Here is a 21386-nt window from a genome sequence, read left to right on the forward strand (position 1 = left end):
GGTGTCAGCCAGGTTACCCGAGCTTCTTAACCCTTTACAGGTAAAAGGATTTTGGAGTCTCTGGCCAGGAGGGATTTTATAGTACTGTACACAGGAGAGCTGTTACCCTTCCCTTTATAGTTATGACAAATGCATAACAAGATCCAATGGCTGGATATTAAAACTAGACAAATTCAAACTAGAAATAAGGTACACATTTTTAACAGTGAGGGTTATTAACCACTGAAGCAACTTACCAAGAGGATATAGTGGATTCTTCAAGCCTTGGAAGTCTTTAAATTAAGAATGGATGTCTTTCTAAAAGAGATGCTCCAAGTGAGACAAAAGTGATGGACTTGGAATCACTGGCTGAGATTCTCTGATCTATGTTATGTAAGAGGTCAGACTAGATGATCACAATGGTCTCTATTGATCTTAGAATCTATAAGTAGATTGGGTTCCTCCCTTGGGAAGTGGCCAACACCTGATGCTGTAAATTAATCAGTGATCAGTTTATGCCCCGAAACCTGATGTTTCACTATCTCATTTTAGCTTTGTAATGTTCCACTGTGGTGAATGCTCCAGGATAAGCACATGTTCTGTGAAGTGTTTCTAATTTTTTTTCAAATTTACCTCCCATCAGTTTCATTGAGTGCCCACTTGTATTCACATCATGGGGCAGGGTAAAGAGGGGGTACTAACTAGTGTTTACCTTATCCACCACAATCTTAAATGCCTCTGTTAACTCCCTTCTAACATTTTGTAAGACATTTATTTAAAAACTATCAACAAGCAACAGTACTAATCAAATTGTACATTTAAAAATGTGTAAGATCTAATTAGAGGGGTAGCCGTGTTAGTCTGGATCTGTAAAAAGCGACAAAGAGTCCTGTGGCACCTTATAGACTAACAGAAGCTTAAGCTTTCGTGGGTGAATACGTTGCATCTGACGAAGTGGGTATTCACCCACGAAAGCTTATGCTCCAATACTTCTGTTAGTCTATAAGGTGCCACAGGACTCTTTGTCGCTTTTTAAGATCTAATTGTGCACCTGAGAGCCACATTATTTATTTATTTATTTATTTATTGGTGCTGCTGTAGCGCCTAGATTGTTCTCCCTGGGTCCGAGAATCCATAAGTGGGGAAGGGACAAGGAGTTAGTGGGCCAAGGCCAGAGGGGTCCATCCGCCTTGTGCTATTGAGGAAGGCTGTGTAATGCAACTTTGGGAACTATTGAATCTAAGCCTTTACTTTCCCATTAGGGATCCTGTTTAAGGGGGCTCCTGACAGCTGCTGCTAGCTTCAGAAGTACTGTCAGTGTAGCTCCACTGGAGTTCTGCTGCAGGGTGTGCCAGAGACCTAGATGTATGAGACATCTGTGTGAATATGCTTGGTCTTCTTTTGGTTCAGGGGATTCATCAGATCCTGGGGGTTTCGTGGAATTCAGTGGTGGACCCTGCTGCTTGTTGTCTGGGGGGAGCCCCTCCCTCTGGCGAGCTGACAGAATAACTGGGGAGAATCTCAGTGAGGGAATATCAGAGATGTTCTCCTATTAGTTTTCCTGTAGGAATGGGGGGGGGGAGGGGCAAGAGTAACATACCCTAGTGGTGTCATCCCTACTAATCTGCAGAGCACATGATAAAGTTTTTTTTAAACTAACTTAAATTATTGCAAAATATCTGACACCAAGATCACTCACTACTAAAAAAAATAATGAAATTGTATTGTCCTTGTCAGTTTCACTTTCCATTTGAGGGAAATACAGTTCTATCTGGAGAACAAAGCCTGAGCACATCTCTTCAATTTAGTCAGATTGGTCAACTTTCCACTACGGGGAAACCATATTCCCAATAAAATTAATCACGTACATTCCACACGCTAAGCAAATACAAGTTTACTTTGTTGACTAAGAGGTGAATATATATGGCTCTTGGTTTTTCTTTGGTTGAAAAATTGTATTTGGCAAGCACAGTACACATTTGTGAATAATATTTCCTTACATGTACTTCAAAAGTGATCTGCATAACTGGTGAGAGGAAAGTGACAAAGAGAAGGTTGGGGTTTTAGTTTTCTTTGTTTATTTTTTCTTGTTAAAATACTATTTTGTTCATACATTCTATACAAAAGTAATGGAACAGAATGCAAATTAGCCTATGACAATAGCATTGCTCCCCTCCCTCCCTCCGCCCCCTGCTCCCCCCCAAAGGCATGGAACACTGACAACTGAGCACCTGTTCTGAATAAGCATAGTTCATACCTTCGATTCTGACCATATAAATAAATAAGTCAAATAGTGACTCATAGCATTAACTTAGGTTACATACCTGGGAACCATAATTTTTATGACATTCTTCTCTTATATTCTCCCTAACCCCCAGGGGGAGTGGTGAGGAAAGGAAACCCATTGTTTCATATCAGCTCTGTTTTTCATTCCTTCTCAGCAAATTACACAATGAAAACAAGATTCTGCTATGTATCCTCTCTATTATGTCTTTATTAGTGCAACTGTAGTATGTATAGTGTTTGAGGTTTTTTGGAGGTGGGAGGATGGAATTAGGAAGAGGGAAGGGATGGTGGGTAGAGGCTGAATTTGAGTTTTCCCATCCTTTTCTGAGCCCTGAGGCTCTCCTCACTGTTCTTTTTGTTTTAAAATCTCTTTCCTTTGATGCCATGCACCCTAACCATTGACTGTCTACCAGAGAACCTGAGGGTCACCATTTAGCAACATGAGTCATTCCCTGTAGGTTGAGGGTTTAGCCTTCACAATTAATGTGTAAATTCTGGTACTGTAATTCTGCAAAAGATTTTAATTGGAGAAAGTCCAAATTTTAAATGAAACCTTTAAATATCTACAATCAGTTCAATAATTTAATCTCTGGGAGTAAGGGCAGAACATAGCATTAATTTAAAATTCATATCCTAAAGTGCTCCAAGGATAAGATGCATAATAATACGGTTCTGTGATATTGAAATGGAGCTCTGATATAATGTCCTGTTTCATGAATTAATGTAATCAGTTAATGTTTGTTCTAGAGAGGGAACTGAGCCAGAAACTGGAATCCAAACCAACTGTGTGTGTGTGTGTGTGCGTGTGTGCGTGCACACATGCACAAATCTGGACTTGAACTCTGATCTGAAAGTTAGGAACAGGGCCCTTTTGTAAAATGGGCTGAACTGGAACCCCTGAGCGTAGAGGGATTTTGAAATACAGACCTAAACTTGCATCCAGATGTTATAGATAGAGCATCTCTCTAAAATGGGCTGATCCAGTACCTTCTAACTGGAATCTCAGTATCTTAGGGTACGTCTTCACTACCCGCCATATCGGCGGGTAGCAATCGATTTATCTGGGATCGATATATCGTGTCTCGTTAAGACGCGATATATCGATCCCCGAACGCGCTCACCGTTGACTCTGGAACTCCACCAGAGCGAGCGGTGGTAGCGCAGTCGACGGGGGAGCCGCGGCCGTCGATCCCGCGCCGTGTGGACCCCAGGTAATTCGATCTTAGATACTTCTACTTCAGCTACGCTATTCGCATAGCTGAAGTTGCGTATCTTAGATCGATCCCCCCTCCCCCCCCCAGTGTAGACCAGCCCTTAGGGTATTGGTGGTGGTTTCAAAACTGGGTCTCAGTTTTGCAACTTTGGCTCATTTCTAATTTTCCAAATGTACATATTATTACATGTTAAATATTATTCATTATTAATAATTACTTTTGAATGACTTGAGATAAAATGTGAGGAGACAAGTGTAGAAAGCTGTCTTCTAGACATTGCAGTTGACAGAGGATGCCTGCTCCTTTTTAGTGCCCTATTAAAAAAATCAGGGAGGGTCTGCTTTGATGGCTGTAACATAGCTTAGCATCTACACTACGAACTAAGGATGTGATTTCCAACTGGTGTAGACATACTTGTACTAGCTCAGATCTGAGCTAATATGCCCAACATAGTAGTGCAGCTGCACTGGCAGCGGTAATGGAGGCACGGCTTAGCCATGCCAATGACAAACCTGCCCGAAACTGGTGGGGCGAACACGGCTAAGCCACGCCTCCACTGCAGCTACCCATGCTACCGCGGCTGCTACTTATGCTCACACTAGCTCTTGTTGAGCTAGGATGGGTATGTGTCTGCAAGCATGGAAGCCCATCCATAGCTCCTAGAGTAGATATAGCCTTAGTGTGTGTATCACTGCTATTTGGGGGAGGGAGGGAAGCCAAGTATACTTTCCCTGAAGTCGCCAGAATTTTGTTCCTCAGGATTTGTTGGCACTAGAAAGTGTTATCATTTTAACTACACTGGGATAGTTAAATGGCATAATTCTCTCAGTTATATCGGTATACAAGTGCTTATACCAGTGTAGCTTTTTCCTGTATGAGAAGCGAAAAAAGCTATGATATAATTACATCCACACTAGTGCTTATGTGGGTATAACACACACAAATCACACCCCTTTCCAACATAGTTATTATGATACAACTTTTCTGATGTAGACCAGGCCATGGTCTACAAATATTTGTTATTAGCAATAATCGAAAATTTACATAAAGTGTTATGAAACATTAATCTGTGGATGCAACAGTGAGTATTGCTAGTGACATCATCTGAGTTAACAACATGTGTGATTTTTTTTTTCTTCCCTTATAGGTTAAATGGACTAACTGGCTCTCATTCTGAGGGAACCTAATGGATATCTCTTGCTTTAATTAAATCTCTACTGTATGTCAAAAAGATTTCTCAAGTCTGGAAGCTGCTCTGAAAGCAATTGAAGCAGCATAAAAATGTGAATCTAACAAGACTCCAAACAACTTGAGAAAGAATTTTCTACTGATCAGTTTGTAATTTAAATCCTTAACTGAAGCCTGCATAGTAGTTAAACTGGTTGAAGAGAGAGCTTGCTCCTTAAATAGGACTGTCAAAAAAGCAGTCACCTGAAATTTCAAAATGAGTGCATCACTGGTACCAAGTGAGCCATGTTACACCCAGCTGCAGGACAACAGAAATGAAATAAAAAATAACAATGAAAGCATAATAAGTATGGGAGATACAAATGCCAACCAAATTATGACAAAGGTCAGAAGCACTGAAGGGGAAGTCAAGAGATGTGATTTGACAACTGATCCTGGAAGTGTGCATACTGGTGGGTCAGAGAACATTACGCAGTTGGATACAGAGCAGAATAAACTTCTGGTCTTTAAGGAATCTCAGATTTGTGACATCAATGTACAAGAATTTAGGTTGCCTTCTACCGTAAACAGGGAATTGGATAAAGATTACAAGACTGATGAAGTTAAGGATACTTCAAAGAATATTCGTATTAGCCGAGGGAAAAGTCTGTCTAATTTGAAGAGCAGTGCAAATGATACCAGTTCAGAGGTTCTTTCAAAAGATGATGTTGAATTTACCCGGCATATTTCTAAGGATAAAATGATCAGGACCGTGGAGGCTGAAGGAATAAAAAGGCTTTCTTTGGGAAGATCAAGTAAATTTTCTACTAAAACAGAAGCATTTTCAAAAGAACGTGTGTCGTGTAAACGTTCACTTTCTGCATCACTGGATTCCATTGATACATCACATCATTTGATTGCTGATACTGAGAAATCACAGAAAACACCAGCGGATCATTTTCTAGGTATGGTTTTTCATCCACTTGACAATACCTCAGAGGAAAATATGGTGTTTTATTCGAAACCATCTACCTCAGAGAACAAGGAAGTAAATATCCCAGAGAGCCAAATGGATGTGGAAGATGTACCAAATGTTAACAGCAAAAGCACACTGCATCCTACTCACGTAGATCTACATTTAAGTGGTAAGCCCAGTGAAGTCTCTAGTAAGTCAGAAGCACAAGTAGGTCAGGGTCATACGAGTAAAAAACTGGAGCTAAAACATCCACCACTTGTACCATCTAAGAACATTTGTCAACAAAAAATTGAGAGAATTATGTTGGTAGAATTTCTAGGATGTCAAAGAGAAGAAAGTACATTAGTACAAGAGAAGAAAGGATGTGGAGCTGAAGTGTCCAAAATGCAAGCTCCCCAGTTTCCAGACTTTTGTAGCAAAGTAGGGGATCCGCTCTTAAACCAAGTGGTAGCCTATGCTGAGGACAGACTACGAAGTGGTAATAACACCTGCCCTGGGTTAGGAAGAGGAAGTAATGATGATGAAAGCAGGGCAGCTAATCAAGGTCGTCAAGAATACATAACAGACAAAGAAATTGGATCTGTATTTCCTCTTACTGATGATAGCAAATCGAGTGGCAAACTGACACGTACAAGAAATAGAAACTTACTTGAAGCTGGTACAAGTTGCATTCAAACAGTTGGTGGGCATATATCTTTTCTACACAACGTTAGTCTCCCTTACAGCAAAACCATGAAAGTTAATGAGAATAAACTGATGCTAGTCAAAGGGAACACTGAAAACACCACAGTGTCTGCCTCTGATCTCTCAGATCAACACAGAGCGCTTAGTACAGACACAATGTCAAACGAACAGCCAAACAACCAGGATAGTGATGTGGAAACTGCAAGCTTTTCAGTTCAGAATAAAAAGACAGCTATTGCAAAGAAATATCTTTCAGATGAAGCATCAGAGAGTTATAAAATTTCAGCAAGGGCTGATGCCTTTTTCTGCGTCCCAACTTCCTTGCGCCCAGTGGCAACTGTGAATGTTAATAATCAGCCCACAATTTCAAACAGCAATTTAAAGGATCTTTATGCACTTCATGTTGACAAGCTGTCACCCTCCTCAGTCCTACCTCCCATTGACAGTACCCAGTTGTTAAACATATCCCCTAAAGTGCCTATCAAGACTGCTGTGAACAGTGGAATCCCCAAACCAATCCTTGTGCATTCCAAGGGCTCCCTTACAGCCAAGGGTGATGCGAAGAGTGACAGCAGTGAAAAGCCTGAAGAAAACATTGAGATAAAACCTGTCATACCCAAACCCAAACACGTGAGACCTAAGATCATCACTTACATTAGAAGAAATCCTCAGTCTATAGACCATCTTGACCCTTCCTTTGCCTCAACTGAGCTGCCGTATGGTCCCCCTGTGTGTGGTATGCCCATGGCAAAAGAACAGCAGATATTGAGTGGTGGGGATATTAAACCATCTAACATTCTGTATGACAAATTTAAACCCGACTTGCAGAAGCCAAGAATCTATGGTTCGGGACTTGTGGTATCTGGCATTAAACCCCCGGGGCATCATTTTGGTCAAATGAGTGAAAAGTTTTTACAGGAGGTAAGGAGATAACCACCTCTTTTGTACACCTATTGACGTTTGTTTACTTATTTCTTTGAGGAAAATAGCAGAGATTGGCGGTAAAACCTGAAAACAGTAAATCAATACTGGGATATATGTGGGTATTGTAAACAAACTTTGTTAACTGTTTCTGACACTGACGTGGTGATGGAGAATGGTCTGTTGCTGGAAGCTGCCGTACTGTCACAGTGCTTCCCAGAAGCACACAATCACCCCCTAATATTCAAAAGCTATAAATGGGAACATTGGAGAGAGAGAAAGGCATGTCTCTTAACTCCGCTGACATACATGGGCCTGGGCGAGCCTTTTGAAGAGACAGCTGTAGAAAATGGTCACTATTTGCTATGGTAAACACTATGGTAAACAGGGGCTTTTCCTCCTCCAGAGGAAGGTTGGCAGGTATGTCCAGCAAGAGCTCTGGTCTGGTGACATGCAGTAGGACTAGAAGAGTTTGCCTCTGATTTGAACGAACAGAAAAACAGGGATTTTCAAAGCTGCTGTAAGACAATTTATAATGTTTAGTAAAATGTTTGTCTTGTTTCATTTTGAAGTGGGTGGGTATATTAACCATTCTCTCAAAATAACAGAATTTTCCTTTTCCCAGCTTTGGAAGTCCCTGTTTTGCCATGCAGTCAAAGGATAACTGAATTCCCTATGGCCCATTCAGTACCCCCTTGCCAAGATGTCTGTTTCCAGTTTGATCACTCTGGGCAAGATCATGGTTCACCTTCCTGACCCATGCTGGGGAGTGTGGGAGTGCAGGTTACCCGCATTGTCAGTTACAGAGCAGCTGCTTCTGTGCCACTACACCCCCTCCAGTGCAGGTGGGCAGGGGAGTGGGCAAGCAGGGGTCACAATTGGGTCCCTGGTTAGTTTGTGGGCCAGCTACTTACTGCCCCTTACTTGGGACTTGTGCTACATTATGATACAGTCTTTACATGGTCACATACTATTTTTTCCACATTCCCCCGCTCCCCACACACATACTCCCAGTGCACAGGATGGAAGGTGCTCACTGTATGAGCAGCTATTCAATATTTTGTTTTATCCTCATTGTTCACTGTGTGGCCCCGGCCTTATTAACTACATACAATTCAAATCCCTCTTTGAAGATGGAATTATTAATTTCTAATGAGTTTGTTGGTGGTGCTCATCACCATGGTATCTGAGTGCTTCACAAATATTAATTAATTTTTGTAATACCCTCTGTCAAGTGAGGTGGTATTTTTATTCCCATTTTACAGATGGGGAACTGAGGCACTAGTATCCACTAGTTTCAGGTGCTGTAACAGGGTGATCTGTCCTGTTAAGGGCAGTGGGTCCTGGGGCCAGCCAGCCCTGTTCTAAAGCATGGCACCTTTAATTCAGTTATTCAGGAAGAATCAGCAGACCAAGCTGGGAAGGGGGGCCAAATGCCAGAATCAGGTGACCACCTCCAGAGCATTGTGAAGGACCACTCTTAGCTCAGTGGAGGGGAAAGCCAAGAGTCAGGAGAGATGACCCTGAGGGGGTAGAATCAGAATCTTGATCGGCCAGGGAGGCCTGCCAGGATTAAAGTACAGCCCCAGGAAAGAAGGGCTGTGGATACACTGTTCACAGGGGGAAGGAATTTTAGCTGAGGACTGGAGCTAAAAACACTTGAGGGAAAAGACTTTTCAGAGGCCAGGCCTGTACATAGGAAGAAGCTCTAGGAAGGAAAGGTAGAATGAGCTTGAGTTTGAATTATGTGGCATATAGCCCAGTAGTTTAGGGTTCCCAGGGTCAAGAACCCACAGTAGAGGTTAGGTGTGTGTTCTCCCAGTGCTGCCACCCTATTAGGGATGCAGCAATCCTTGCTACTAAGAGGAAAGAAAAGGGACTGACCAGAGCCCAGGAGGGCTGGAAGTTGAGCCCAAGAGAAGGGCCAAAGACTGTTGTATGGAACAGTCAGACCCTGTGGACAGGGGCTGTGCCTGGCCCAGGGTGGAAAACTGATGTTGGTGTTTTACTTTGGACTTTGGTTACCCTGGAAGGGGTGGTATTGTGTACCCTGGCCAGAAGGCTAAGTCACTTCTATAACTGAACCTTGCTGAAGATGTAGAGGACTACTGGAGACGAAGGGAAGTTGAGGCAGGGTGATTGCAGTGCCACACCCTGAGGGGGTGTGTTCTGGTACTGCTGCCTGTCAAATTTCAAGTCCTTGCTCCAAAGCATGGAGGCCAGTAGAACCTTTCAATGAAAGGGCTATAAGAATCTTATTTTACATGGGCCATATAATATAATTTTCCCTTGTATGCAGTGTATTTGTAGCCAGGCCAGTGCCACCTTTTATTGTCTCTCACCAACAGAAGTAGGTCCAATAAAAGATATTACCTCACCCACCTTGTCTCCATAATTTTCCCTTATCTCATTCTCAGAAAAGGTTGAACCAAAAGAATAAATAAATAAATAAATAAATAAATCACCAGAGCACAGACACCCAACAAGGAAAGCTTGTCCTGAATGTAAAGTTTATTATATGTAAAGATTGTAAAGTCTTATAATGGAAAATGCTGGGAAACCTTAACGATATGCATCACTACCAGGTCTGTTTAGAATTAGCCATACTGTGGACGTTTCAGCTGCTAATCTGCACTTACTGCTGACTTTTCAAGTGGTTGAAGCTTTCTTCATCACATCGGTTTATACATAGAGTGAGTAGGAGATATTTATTGCATACCATGGCATATGTAATCAGAAGCCTAAAATTACAGGAGTCAGGAGCTTTAACAGGATATATCAGTTCATTCTTTAAAAGCACCAAATAGCTAGTGCAGAATACCATGGGCCGAAACCAGCCTTGTAATCAAATACAACTCCACTGAAGCCAATCAAATTACACCCTATCTACATTTGTCCCAAAGTACAAACCGTAAAAATGGACTCAATCCACAAACAGCAATTTTGTCTCACTAAAATAGAGCGATTGTGTGTGGAATTTTTTTTAAACAAACTTTTACTGTATTTGCTGAGAAATGATCAGGCAAGTCCTCCTGGATTCCACCAGAGGATTCATTTTAAATCTGTGATCATCTTTTCATGTCTGCAGCCCTGCTGTCTTACCTATAGATCACTGTCAATAAAGATTAACACAAGCAGTTTGAAGCCTTGGCAAAACTAACTCAGCTTATTAAAAATGCATGGTCTCTATATTCAAAGAATTTCTCTGTTCTTTCTGTTTAGGAATTTGTTGTTGGTCTATTCACTGCCAGTTATAAACAAAATGATAGGAAGTGTATAATGAAATCTGGCTGAAATATGCTCATATGAGGAGAAAAGGTAACCAGATCTTAACCAGGAAAACAATCTCATACCTAAAAGCTCCAGTAAAGCTACTGCATTGATTAATTTTGAAAAATTAAGATAATTTACTTTTATAAGTTCATACAAGTAAGGCATCAGGAATCAGACATAAGTAATAAAAACCTGAATTCTAAAATAGAAAAGTAGGCATATAAGTATAATACAAAGAAAGAAGAATGTCATTGAAGATTTAATGGTGGAAAATGAGGCTACATTTATGGTGAGAAATGTAGAGCAAAGATAAAATGCTCACGCCTGGTGTACACTAGGAAATTAGATAGGTATAACTGCGTTGCTCAGGGGTGTGAAAAATCCACACCCCTTGAGTGACAGTTAAACTGACCTAACCCCTGGTGTAGACAGCGCTAGGTCGACAGGAGAATTCTCCCCTCAGGGCGGTGAATTACGCTGACAGAAGAACCCCTCCTGTCGGCATACGTTGTGTCTTTGCTGAAGTGCTACAGCAGCGCAGCTGCAGCGTTTTAAGTGTGGACAAGCCCTAAATATCTACAATATCTGTCTTATCAGAATTTCAGTATAAAATATGCAAAACCCTAAAAGATTCTAAACTGATTTCTGTAATAGTTTAAGGCCAATCTTACGTATTTTGGAATATTAAAGATGTGCTTATGAACCTGTTAGGATCAAAGCTCCTATAGCCACGCATCCTCTAAATGCTTATAATTGCTGAAAAGATATGGGCTTGTCATATTAAATACATTGTAATTTACAGCGGAATTCATTAATCAGTAGATATACTTCTGCATATGTAATTTTTGATTAATTTTTAAAATAAATTTAGCCCTGATTTCCAAGCCACTCCCTCCTCCCCCAAATCCCTAACTGGTTCACACTGGAAAATATTAAAGGGTCCTTAACAGAGAATTATGATTTATATTTTAAAAGAAAAGTCTACAAAAGTTGGACTCCAACCCAGAGTGCTAATTGGGGGCAATAGTGTAAATGTGTCTTAGCAAATTGTGGAGAAGTGAACACCCATAAGTATGTGACATTGCTGTGTTCTTTTATCCCAAGTCATGGAAAGCAGCCCACAGCCTGAAGAGGTGGACTCGGGGCAGGTCTACACTTAAAGCGCTGCAGCGGTGCAGCTGTAGCACTTAGTGAAGACGCTACCTAAGCCGACGGGAGAGCTTCTCCCATCAGCATAGGTACTCCACTTCCCTGAGAGTTGGTAGCTATGCCACCAGGAGAAGTCCTCCCATTCACATAGTGCACTCAGGGGGCGGATTTCAGTTAAACTGACATAAGATTGTAGTGTAGACCGAGCCTCAGTGGGACTACACATGTGTGTGTAGCTAAGCACATGTATAGGTCTTTGCAGATTCGTGGCCTTTATGTGGAGAATTTGCTCTGCTGTTGTTTGTGGGGCTGTGACTTTCATCAGCATTCAGACAACAGCCTGGGACATGAATCCTGAAAGTTTCATGAATTGGACCACACATTTGTCAAAAATGTTTCTCTCTTTTAAGAAGCTTCAGTTTCAAGGAGCAGAAACAGCACCATGTGATTTTAGGTTACCTACTACATACATAGTATGTATGTACTATACATAGGGGGGAGGGATAGCTCAGTGGTTTGAGCATTGGCCTGCTAAACCCAGGGTTGTGAGTTCAATCCTTGAGGGGGCCACTTAGGGATCTGGGGCAAAATCAGTACTTGGTCCTGCTAGTGAAGGCAGGGGGCTGGACTCGATGACCTTTCAAGGTCCCTTCCAGTTCTAGGGGATGGGATGGGATAACATACATACAGACATCAATAATGAATAACAAAGGCCAAAGTGAACAGTTTGTGATTAGCCCATATGCTGATGTTTTCATACCAAACTATCTGGCAAATGCTTATGAATAGCAAGTAAACTCATAGGACTCAGGGTCATTTTGTGAACAAATAAGGCCAAGTTTCTTTGTATTTATTCATCACAATGAATCTGAATATATTAATCTCAAATGAGATTATTTTTCTGATGAAATTAGGTAAAAGTACTTTTAACTTTGTTTCTAATTGTTTCATTCATTATGGTGTAAGAATTAAATTCTCCACATTCTTGTAATAAAAGACAACTTGCTCATTCAAGAAACTTTGCTAGAGATGAGTGTCTTTGTTTAAAAAAGAAGAGCTCTAGTTTATCTTCAAATAAGGAATATTTTAAATAACATCCAACAAAAATTCCCTTTACTCATTTCCTTAGCATATCATTCTCCATGTTCAAGGAGATTTACCTTTCAGGTGTTAATAGTGTCACTTTATTTTCACTACTTGAGGCTTTTTCTGAGAGCAAGGGTCAGCGGTGTGTTGCATTTGGCTGGGTTGTGAATGAAATTTTTATTCCATGGCTAGTGATCAATAGGCTCAAACCATCACATTTTGAATCTCCCATGCTGATCTCAAACCAGCAACCACAAAAAGGAGAAATTAGTCATAGTCTTTACAAGCAAATGTGAGCTCCTTGTTTCCTGGATATGTGAATACACTGCAGTGATATCTGTTTCATTTATTTCTCTATAGGTTGGGAAAAGGCCTATGAAAGAAGAATTCTGTTCTCCGCCATATACCCACTATGAGGTATCTCCAAGTTTTTATCGATCTGCCATGATACTTAAACCACAGTTAGGACTGGGTGCGGTTTCCAGGTTGCCCTCTGCAAAAAGTAGGATTTTGATTGCAAGTCAAAGGTCCTCAGATAGCTGCCTCCATCAGCCAGGACAAATAACAAATGCTTCCAGCCTTTATCATCCTGAGGCTTCAGGTAAACTACAAACACTTCCTGTCTTTTAACTATCATCAGTAATTATTTTTTCAGACAGGCATATGACAAAACGAGCAATACCTTGGCCTGATACCAGAAAGCTCTAATATCACTCTACAAGGTGCCTTTATCCAGTCTGAGGTAAGGCTCTGCTGACTAAGGAGCCTGGGACTTGTAGGAAGGTTACTGGGTCTCTTGCCAAGGATGAAGGATCAGTTTCAGGACCAGTCATTACAGTGCTTGTGTACCTGATCTTCCTCCTCCCTGTAGGTGTCTTAAATGTCTTATCTGCAGTAGTCGGAGGCTAGTTACCTTTGCTGTTGTAGCAGGGAAGTTAATTGAACACTTTTTTCCCCATCACAAAAGTCTTTTTTTAGAATTTACTATCTCATTCTGTCCCCTCCCCCATAACACTGTGTTCTGTTCTGATGTGCCTCACAGTGTTAAAATATGCTGGCAGAGAAGTGACATTTACTACAGTCCTGATCTTCTGAAGGCCTGACACAGACCTCTTCTGTGCCAGAACATTGAACACAGCGGAAGATCAAGCAGACTAATGGGGTGGGGGGTGGGGAGAAGAGAACAATAGAAGAATGTGAGGGAAAGAGTCAAACACAGCGGGACAGAAATAATCCTCCTCCTCAGACCTTACACAATTTATAAATAATGGCTTTCATCCTGAAGGATATCAAAGATTTTTAAAATGTGTATATATATATATATATAGGATCTGGTTCACAGACCACTGAAATGCAGCCTTCTCTGGAATGGAACATGGCAACCACTTAACAGCATACCACACTACATAGAAATGTAGGACAAGAAGTAAAGCTGTAGTTAAAAACTCCCAAAGGTATTTAGGTAGGCAGAATGGAATATGACCCCAACATTGAGCTTAACACCACCTCTGCCCTTGAAAAGAGTGCCGTTTGATAGTTAAAAAGCACACATTGTCTGGATCTTAGTTTTGCATCTCATCAGAAAGTCAGTACCTCCAGCAGCACAGTGCCTCCTATCGCCATCTTGGTGAAATTGGTGCTGTATTGCCTCAGTACCTGGATTTTTTTTCTCTGTGGCCCTATTTGCAAATATTAGCCAAGCCCATCTCTGCATAACTTCTGAGAATTTACAAGATCACAGAATAAGGTAGTAAAGCTGTAAGTGACACAGGAATATAGGGGGAGCAGAGTGGAGGGCAAGGAAACTAGAAACAATACTGACACTGACAGGAGATGTAAGAGCTTGAAGGAAGGGAAGGATGAGACAGTCCTTAAAAGGTGGAAACTCAGAGACATCGTAAGTGTACGGGGAAGGGAAACACAGGGAATGGGCATGCTAACATATTTAGTCACTTATCTGATGGTTCAAATGAATGATTTTTATTCACCCTCTTCATACATAAAATTATTTTATTCACTCTATACTTTTCATTTTGCAATCCCTGCTTTTGCCAATCCATTTTTTTGTTCATTCAAGGACATGCTGTCTTCCATGTATTAGACTTGTCTAGATTATGCATTGTGTCTTACTTCATTAAAGTGTTGTTGTAGCCATGTTGGTCCCAGAATATAAGAGAGAGAAGGTAGGTGAGGTAGACACCAAAACCCATGGACTTTAGTAGGGACACTGATTTTATGGCTAATTACAACAGTTTGTACCGCACCACATTGCCTGCTACCTTTAATTGCCCAATTAAACAATCTGTGCTTAACTATCTAATGTCCAGTTGCCCACTTCATTTCAAGTGACTGGCTCCAACACGTTATGCCTTCTGCTTAACAATCTATCCCAACTTGTGTTTAACTCAGACACTCTGGATTGGGCCTCCTCCCCCAGACCAGAAGAAGAGCTCTGTGGAGCTCAAAAGCTTGTACTTTCCACTGCAAAAGTTGGTCTGATAAAAGATTTTACCTCACCTACCTCATCTCTTACTGTATGGAACACCATTTGGAAATCCAAGCAGTATCTGTCTGTGCCTCGCCTCTGTTTCTTTTCTGTAATGTCATCTTAAAATTTCTAATTGAGAAGCTTTATCCCTTATGAAACAGTTGGCCATTAATTATCAAGTCATATTTTTCTAGTTATTTTGTGATCTCATCACTGATTATCTCTAGGATCTTGTCTGCCACCAAGGCCAGAGTTAATTCCTTTGCTCCCCATAGCTTCCTTCTTAAAGAATTTCATTATGTTTGCATCTCTCCAGCCCATTGTTATCTCACCACTTTCATAGATACTATTAAAAATAACTCTGCTAATGATCTGTTGTGCCATCTCCCTCTGTATCTTGATGTGTAACCCATCTGTTTTTATTGATTTTTAAATGACACAAAACTTGTTCTGGCGTGATTGCCTAATGCCTTTAATTTTTCATTGTGTTGCCCCAGACACGTTATTTTCATTTCTGTCATCTCACCTCCAATTTCCCTTATGAGCAGTCAGATAAAGAACTTGAATTTTTCTGCTGGATCTTCTTCCTGTGTTGTTAAGTTCTTTCCACTGTTCTCTAGTGATTCACTGGCTTTCCTTATTGATCTATTCTTTTTATTTATTAAAAGTATCTTCTATTGTTTTCCTTTACTTCCTGGGCAATGCCTCTTTTATTTGCAGTATTTTCTTTCCTTAATACCCATTCAGTATTGGTTAGTATTTTTCTTTGTCATCTTTATAGTTTGGATCCTTAAGTCTTATATAACCCGTTTTTCCCCTTGACAGCTTTTTGACTTCTTAAGCCATCTTTATCCGTCTTTTTTTTTTCACCGTGTCTCTGAAAAGGAATATATTGCTTATGAAGTATGGCAGAGTGACAGCATGGGAAAATGATGTCCTTTAACCATGGAACAGACATAATATAAGCAGTGGCAATGTAAGCTTCCGCACAGCCTTCTAGCAATATGTTTCACTCTCTAGAACAAACTGAGGTTCAGTCTACCATTCGTGCCTATTATATCCTTTGCTTCAATGATTAGACTGCCAATAAAAGTATCAATTAGCAATAATTGTGAGAACGATTCTTGTATTGTGGACACCTCTCTATTAGAACCCAATCTTCTTTCATCTAAACCACAAGCCATCATATAGTAAAAATTGTTTCAGTTCACTTGATGGCACATATGATTTGGTAATTTGATACAGAGCTTTTACCTCTCAGTCATCTCTTCAGATCCAGCTCAGGTAAACAGTTGCTGAACCCCATTATTTTCTGATAGCCATTGAACAGCTGATGTGAAATGAGCATTTGGAGTCAGTACAGTTCTCACAACTGCCAGTTTGGCTGGCTGGCTTAGTTGTGTCTGTGCCTCAGTGGATCACAGCTGATGGCTTGTCTGCATTACTGGCTGGATCGACGGGCAGCGTCTAGTCTAGATGCGATAAATCGACTGCCAAGCACTCTCCCGTCGACTGCGGTACTCCACCAGGGCAAGAGGCGTCGATGGGGGAGCGTCAGCTGTTGACTTACTACAGTGAAGACACCGTGGTAAGTAGATCTAAGTACATCAACTTCAGCTACGTTATTCACATAGCTGAAGTTGTGCAACTTAGATTGATTCCTCCCCCCACCCCCCAGTGTAGATCAGGCCTGAGAATACCAAATTCAGGACACAGTGCTGAGAAATAATGCACCCCAAACTGGTGGTTATTCTATCATTAGATTATACCAAGCCAGTAACAAAAGTGAACTTCTGTGACACCACACTGGTTAACAAGAAGTCAAAAACACAATCTCTTTAGAGATTCCAGCCCTTGGCTCACCACCCAGACACTGGACTTTATGATGAGTGGTTACTGAAAACCAGTTTAATCAGAATTAGGGTCTGTAGCGAAGCCTGACTCAACAGTGTGGCGCCTTCTGCTGGTTGTCCTGGGAATTAGCTCTTCACCAGGTTCCGAGTGCCCCTACTGGCCAGTGTCTCACCTGCCGCTGGCCCTGTGTCCCTTCTGGACCCCAGTGCCCTTTACCCTGGGGTTTTGCCCCAGCAGTAACCCACCATCTGGGTCTCCCCTCCCAGAGTAACCCCCAACCCTCTATCCCCACCTTGCCTCAGTGGTTACTGCCAGTCATCCTTTAGCCCCCGCTCCCTGGGGCAAACTGCAGTCTGTAAACCACTCATCACTGGCAAGGGGGGGTTGGACCGGCTGCCTTTGCCCAACCCCACGCTACACCTCTGCAGCCCCAGTACCTCTGTAGGCCTTGCATAAGGCCTGCAGCCTGGAGAGTTGCCAGGCTGGAGCTCTCCAGCTCCTCTTGCCTTTCCCCAGCATTACTCTACTCAGGTTCCCTTGTCTCCCAGGCAGCCAGGAGGGGGAATGTAGTGAGCGGGGGGCAGGGCCTCAGGGAAGGGGTGGGGCAGGGAGTGTGGCCTTGAGGAAGGGGCATGGCTAGGGTGTTCGGTTTTGTGGGATTAGGAAGTTGGCAGCCCTAATGCCCTTACATGCTTTGATGACTCACAGAGGCAGCCATCCCCTGTTCTTCCTGAGGCATCCGCAGGAAAGGCTTACTGGGTGGGATAAATTTCTTAAAAGGCCCATTGTGAGCTGACTGTCCTTAATGGGCCATCAACACATAGTTCTCTGGCCCTAATATAAATTCTCTCTGGGGGGTGTTACCCAGAAATGTAAAATACCAATCCATAGCCAATATTCATAACTTCAGATACAAAGATGATACATGCATAGAAACAGGATAATCATACTTAGCAAATCATAACTTTTTCATTCACACCTTATGTGACTTGCTTTGTACAAGATTTGTTGCCACTGTAGAACAGTGGTAGCAATAATGATACAAATGGTCATATTCAATCATACAGCATCACTTTAGTGAAGAAGACAAGGAAGGAATGGGCCTGGAACTACTGTCTCAGATCCAGAAGGATTAAGGCACATTGGTGAAGCAAGATTGGGAAGCTTGCACTGTTGCTGTATGTGTAATGTGAAAAAATAGAGAACTTCATTGTCTAAGCCTGTCAAGCTGACACTTTCGCATATGCTAAATCCACTAAAAATTTGCTCTACCGAGTCTATGTAAATGGTTGCGTTTAGCTCTCGCTTTTGCACTGGAAGTGAGGAGTGGAATTCCATTTTGTTTATAGTTTTTCAAGCATCAGTTTATAATTTGAAATGAAAAGCGCAATCTGGCAGAACCCATCCCATCCAGAGAACTGAGTCTGACATACAGATCTGATAGATTAATATCAGTATTTGCTTTGTTTGAATCTAACTTTTTTATGGGTCAGAACAAACATCTCCAGGAATTTGACACCTTTTATCTCTTTCTGTCAACTTATTTCCCTTAATTTGACAGGCTGTTGTGGTGTTATGTTTAATTATTTCCTTTTATCTGCCTTATTGTTTTTTTATGTGGTATTAGAGCAACAGGATGAAATGTAGCTTAGATAAACTTAATATAATCAAATGAACCATACACACATAAAACAAAGCACTTTCCTTGATATAAATGTAGGCAATGTTTTGTTCTTAAAAATGCACATTTATAAGTTTGCTTGATTAAAGCATAATCAGCTGTGGTATAAATAGTGTTTCCCCTTGCTAGGCTACCATTACTACAAGCAAGAACCTCTAGTTAGCACCCACTTGAGGGCTGATCTTGAGCCCTTAATGTGACAAGCCTTTCACTGATTTCAGTCTTGCAGGATTAGGTTTTCGAGTGGTGGAAATGGAAGGAACTAGCCAGTCCCACAGTGTGATGTACTATACTACTACATGAATCTGCCTTGCCACAGTACAGTAGCCAGGGCAGAACCAGTGCCTTGTAATGGAGATTTTATTCCTCTCCGCTCTGCCTTCCCTAGTACAACAACTCTTTTAACCAGCCTTGGTGGTGCTGCACGGCACTGAGTATTTCGGCTCTCAGACAATAACGATAATGAAGACAGTACTGTCTCTAAAGCAGTTGAGCATTAAATCCCTGAACTCCTGCTATCAGACAAGCCACAGAGCAATGCATTAAGGGTCTTGTTAGTTTCAAGCAGTTATAGTTTTCATTGGATTACTGCACTCCAGTAAGGCAGTGTTGTGGAAGGAAAATCTAATAATGAATGGTATTGTGTATAATGCTGGTAAACATCACACGATGAGGCTAAAAATGTGATTGAGTTGATTACAATTCTGTATGTGTAATATATTCAATCCATGGCGCACCTCTGCATGTGTTATACTGTCATTTTCGTATTTAGTGGTACTGCTCTTTAGAAATGCTTAAATGGATGACTAACTTTAAGAAGAGGATATAGTGTGAGTAGGCAAGGATTAAGAAAGTGTTATTGTTATGGGGAAAAGTGCTCAACGCTATAGGAGGTATAGTAAGTCAATGAATTATGATGTATTCAAAGGGAGTTGGGTGTCATTCTCTCTCTCTGAGAGCTTAACACTCATTTATTCTGCATAAATTTTCCTTACCTCTTCTACAAGAGCCATCAAGTGTTGAACAAGTATTTAATGACACTTTACACTATGTCTGTAATGTATAAATTGTTAATATACTTTTCTCTGTTATGAAGACTTTTTGGAGCAAATATGGTAATGTTTGTGTGAATTGGCTGATTTTGATTGGCAGACTATCTGACTTTGAAAAGTAAAATAGTGATCCCTTGACCATCTTTTAAATTAAATTAAATGTCTACTATTTTTTCCTGATGTTTATGAATATTTTTTCCTTGTGCAATGTGAGTTAATTAAATTTTCCCCCCTTTTAGTTTATGACATTTACCATTTTAATGGCTTATACGATTTTGTGGGAATCTTGAACCAACTCCACACAATTGAAATTGAATCAAAGCAAAATCTGTTATTAATAAAAGGATAGTCAAAGCGCTTATACTTTTCTCTCTGTTAATGAGTTGGGGCCCAATCCTGACAGGTGCTCAGCACCCCCATCTAGGTGCTAAGAGTTTCCAAGTCCCACTGGAGATGCATTTTTTTTCAAGAGATAGAAACAGGACTGTATTTTTCTCTCTCACATGTATACACACACACATATGTAAAGTACATCACTAGTGCCACTATGTCTCCTTCCGTGTCTTCTTTATTTTTCATGTTGTCACTCAGGGCTACTGAATATCAAATGAGATTTGAAGATAAGAATTGCACTTTGAAGTTGCTTCCTGTAATTTTGTATTTATGCTATTCAGGCTTCAATTTTATTCACTTGTTCTGCAATCTGATAAACCTGGGTCTGGGGGCAGATCTGAGTTGTTGAGCTTCTTAGTTTTTTGAAGAGAGAGATCACACACTCAGAATTCAAGGAGGAATATGTTATAGTGCTCTGTTCTGTATCTCCTAGTTACTCCAGCATAATGATTCTGAACAGCATTGCCTACTTTTTCAGCTGGCAGAATGGTGATTTGTATGTTTTTGTGGAGATTTAGAAGTGTCTCAATATGACACATCTCTTCAGAAGAATTATATGAAGGACAGTTATTGCCACCTTAGAAACCTAGCTCTATTCTCCTTCCCCTCTCTCAGCTAATACTGCCTGTTTAAAGTAAACAACCTGCAGTAACATTTTACATGCCATGTTCTCTGCCTGTCTCCATTGTTCTATGTCACATTGTAATTCTACACCTGGTGCCACAGACATTGTCAGTCACAGTATTGAAATACATTGCATCAATCTGTATTTTTGTACAGTGCAAGGAAAATGCTAAAGTGATTATTAAATACTAAGTGCTTATGTACTGCTTCGATATCACCCTAGCGTAGAAAATCTGACAGGATGCATTTCCATGGGGAGTTAGGAAACAGAAAGAGAGGACTTAACATAATTCCATAATCAGTGTGTAAATGAAATGAAAAGGTGTGAAGGTGAAAGTGGATAATGAAAAAGGAGAAACGTGGGATGAGACAAGAGTGAAAAAAGCAGATGAGTTAGAGGAAGCTCTTAGTTAAGAAGGGAGGGAGTAAAGGCAGTTGGAAAGGGAGAGAGCTATCCATGGCGTGACATAATTGTAAGGGGACTACAGCCATTCTCCAAAATACATTCTAGCCATCTTCTTGAGGATTTCCGTTCAGTTAACTCCTAAGGCAGTTTCTC

General features: G+C 41.0%; 1 protein-coding gene across 1 annotated transcript in view; it reads left to right on the top strand.

The window, feature by feature from the left end:
* Positions 1-4923: 4923 nt before the first annotated feature.
* LOC113406841 (microtubule-associated tumor suppressor candidate 2-like) overlaps positions 4924-21386 on the top strand; it is a 296281-nt gene continuing 279818 nt past the window's right edge. Inside the window, exons 1-2 of the mRNA XM_026653622.1 lie at positions 4924-7227; positions 13096-13336. Coding sequence (XP_026509407.1) covers positions 4924-7227; positions 13096-13336 — 2545 coding nt within the window. The remainder of the gene's footprint in view (positions 7228-13095; positions 13337-21386) is intronic.

Source organism: Terrapene carolina, unplaced genomic scaffold (genome assembly GCF_002925995.2).
Source record: "Terrapene carolina triunguis isolate 2854851 unplaced genomic scaffold, T_m_triunguis-2.0 Scaffold141, whole genome shotgun sequence".
Classification (NCBI taxonomy): domain Eukaryota; kingdom Metazoa; phylum Chordata; order Testudines; family Emydidae; genus Terrapene; species Terrapene triunguis.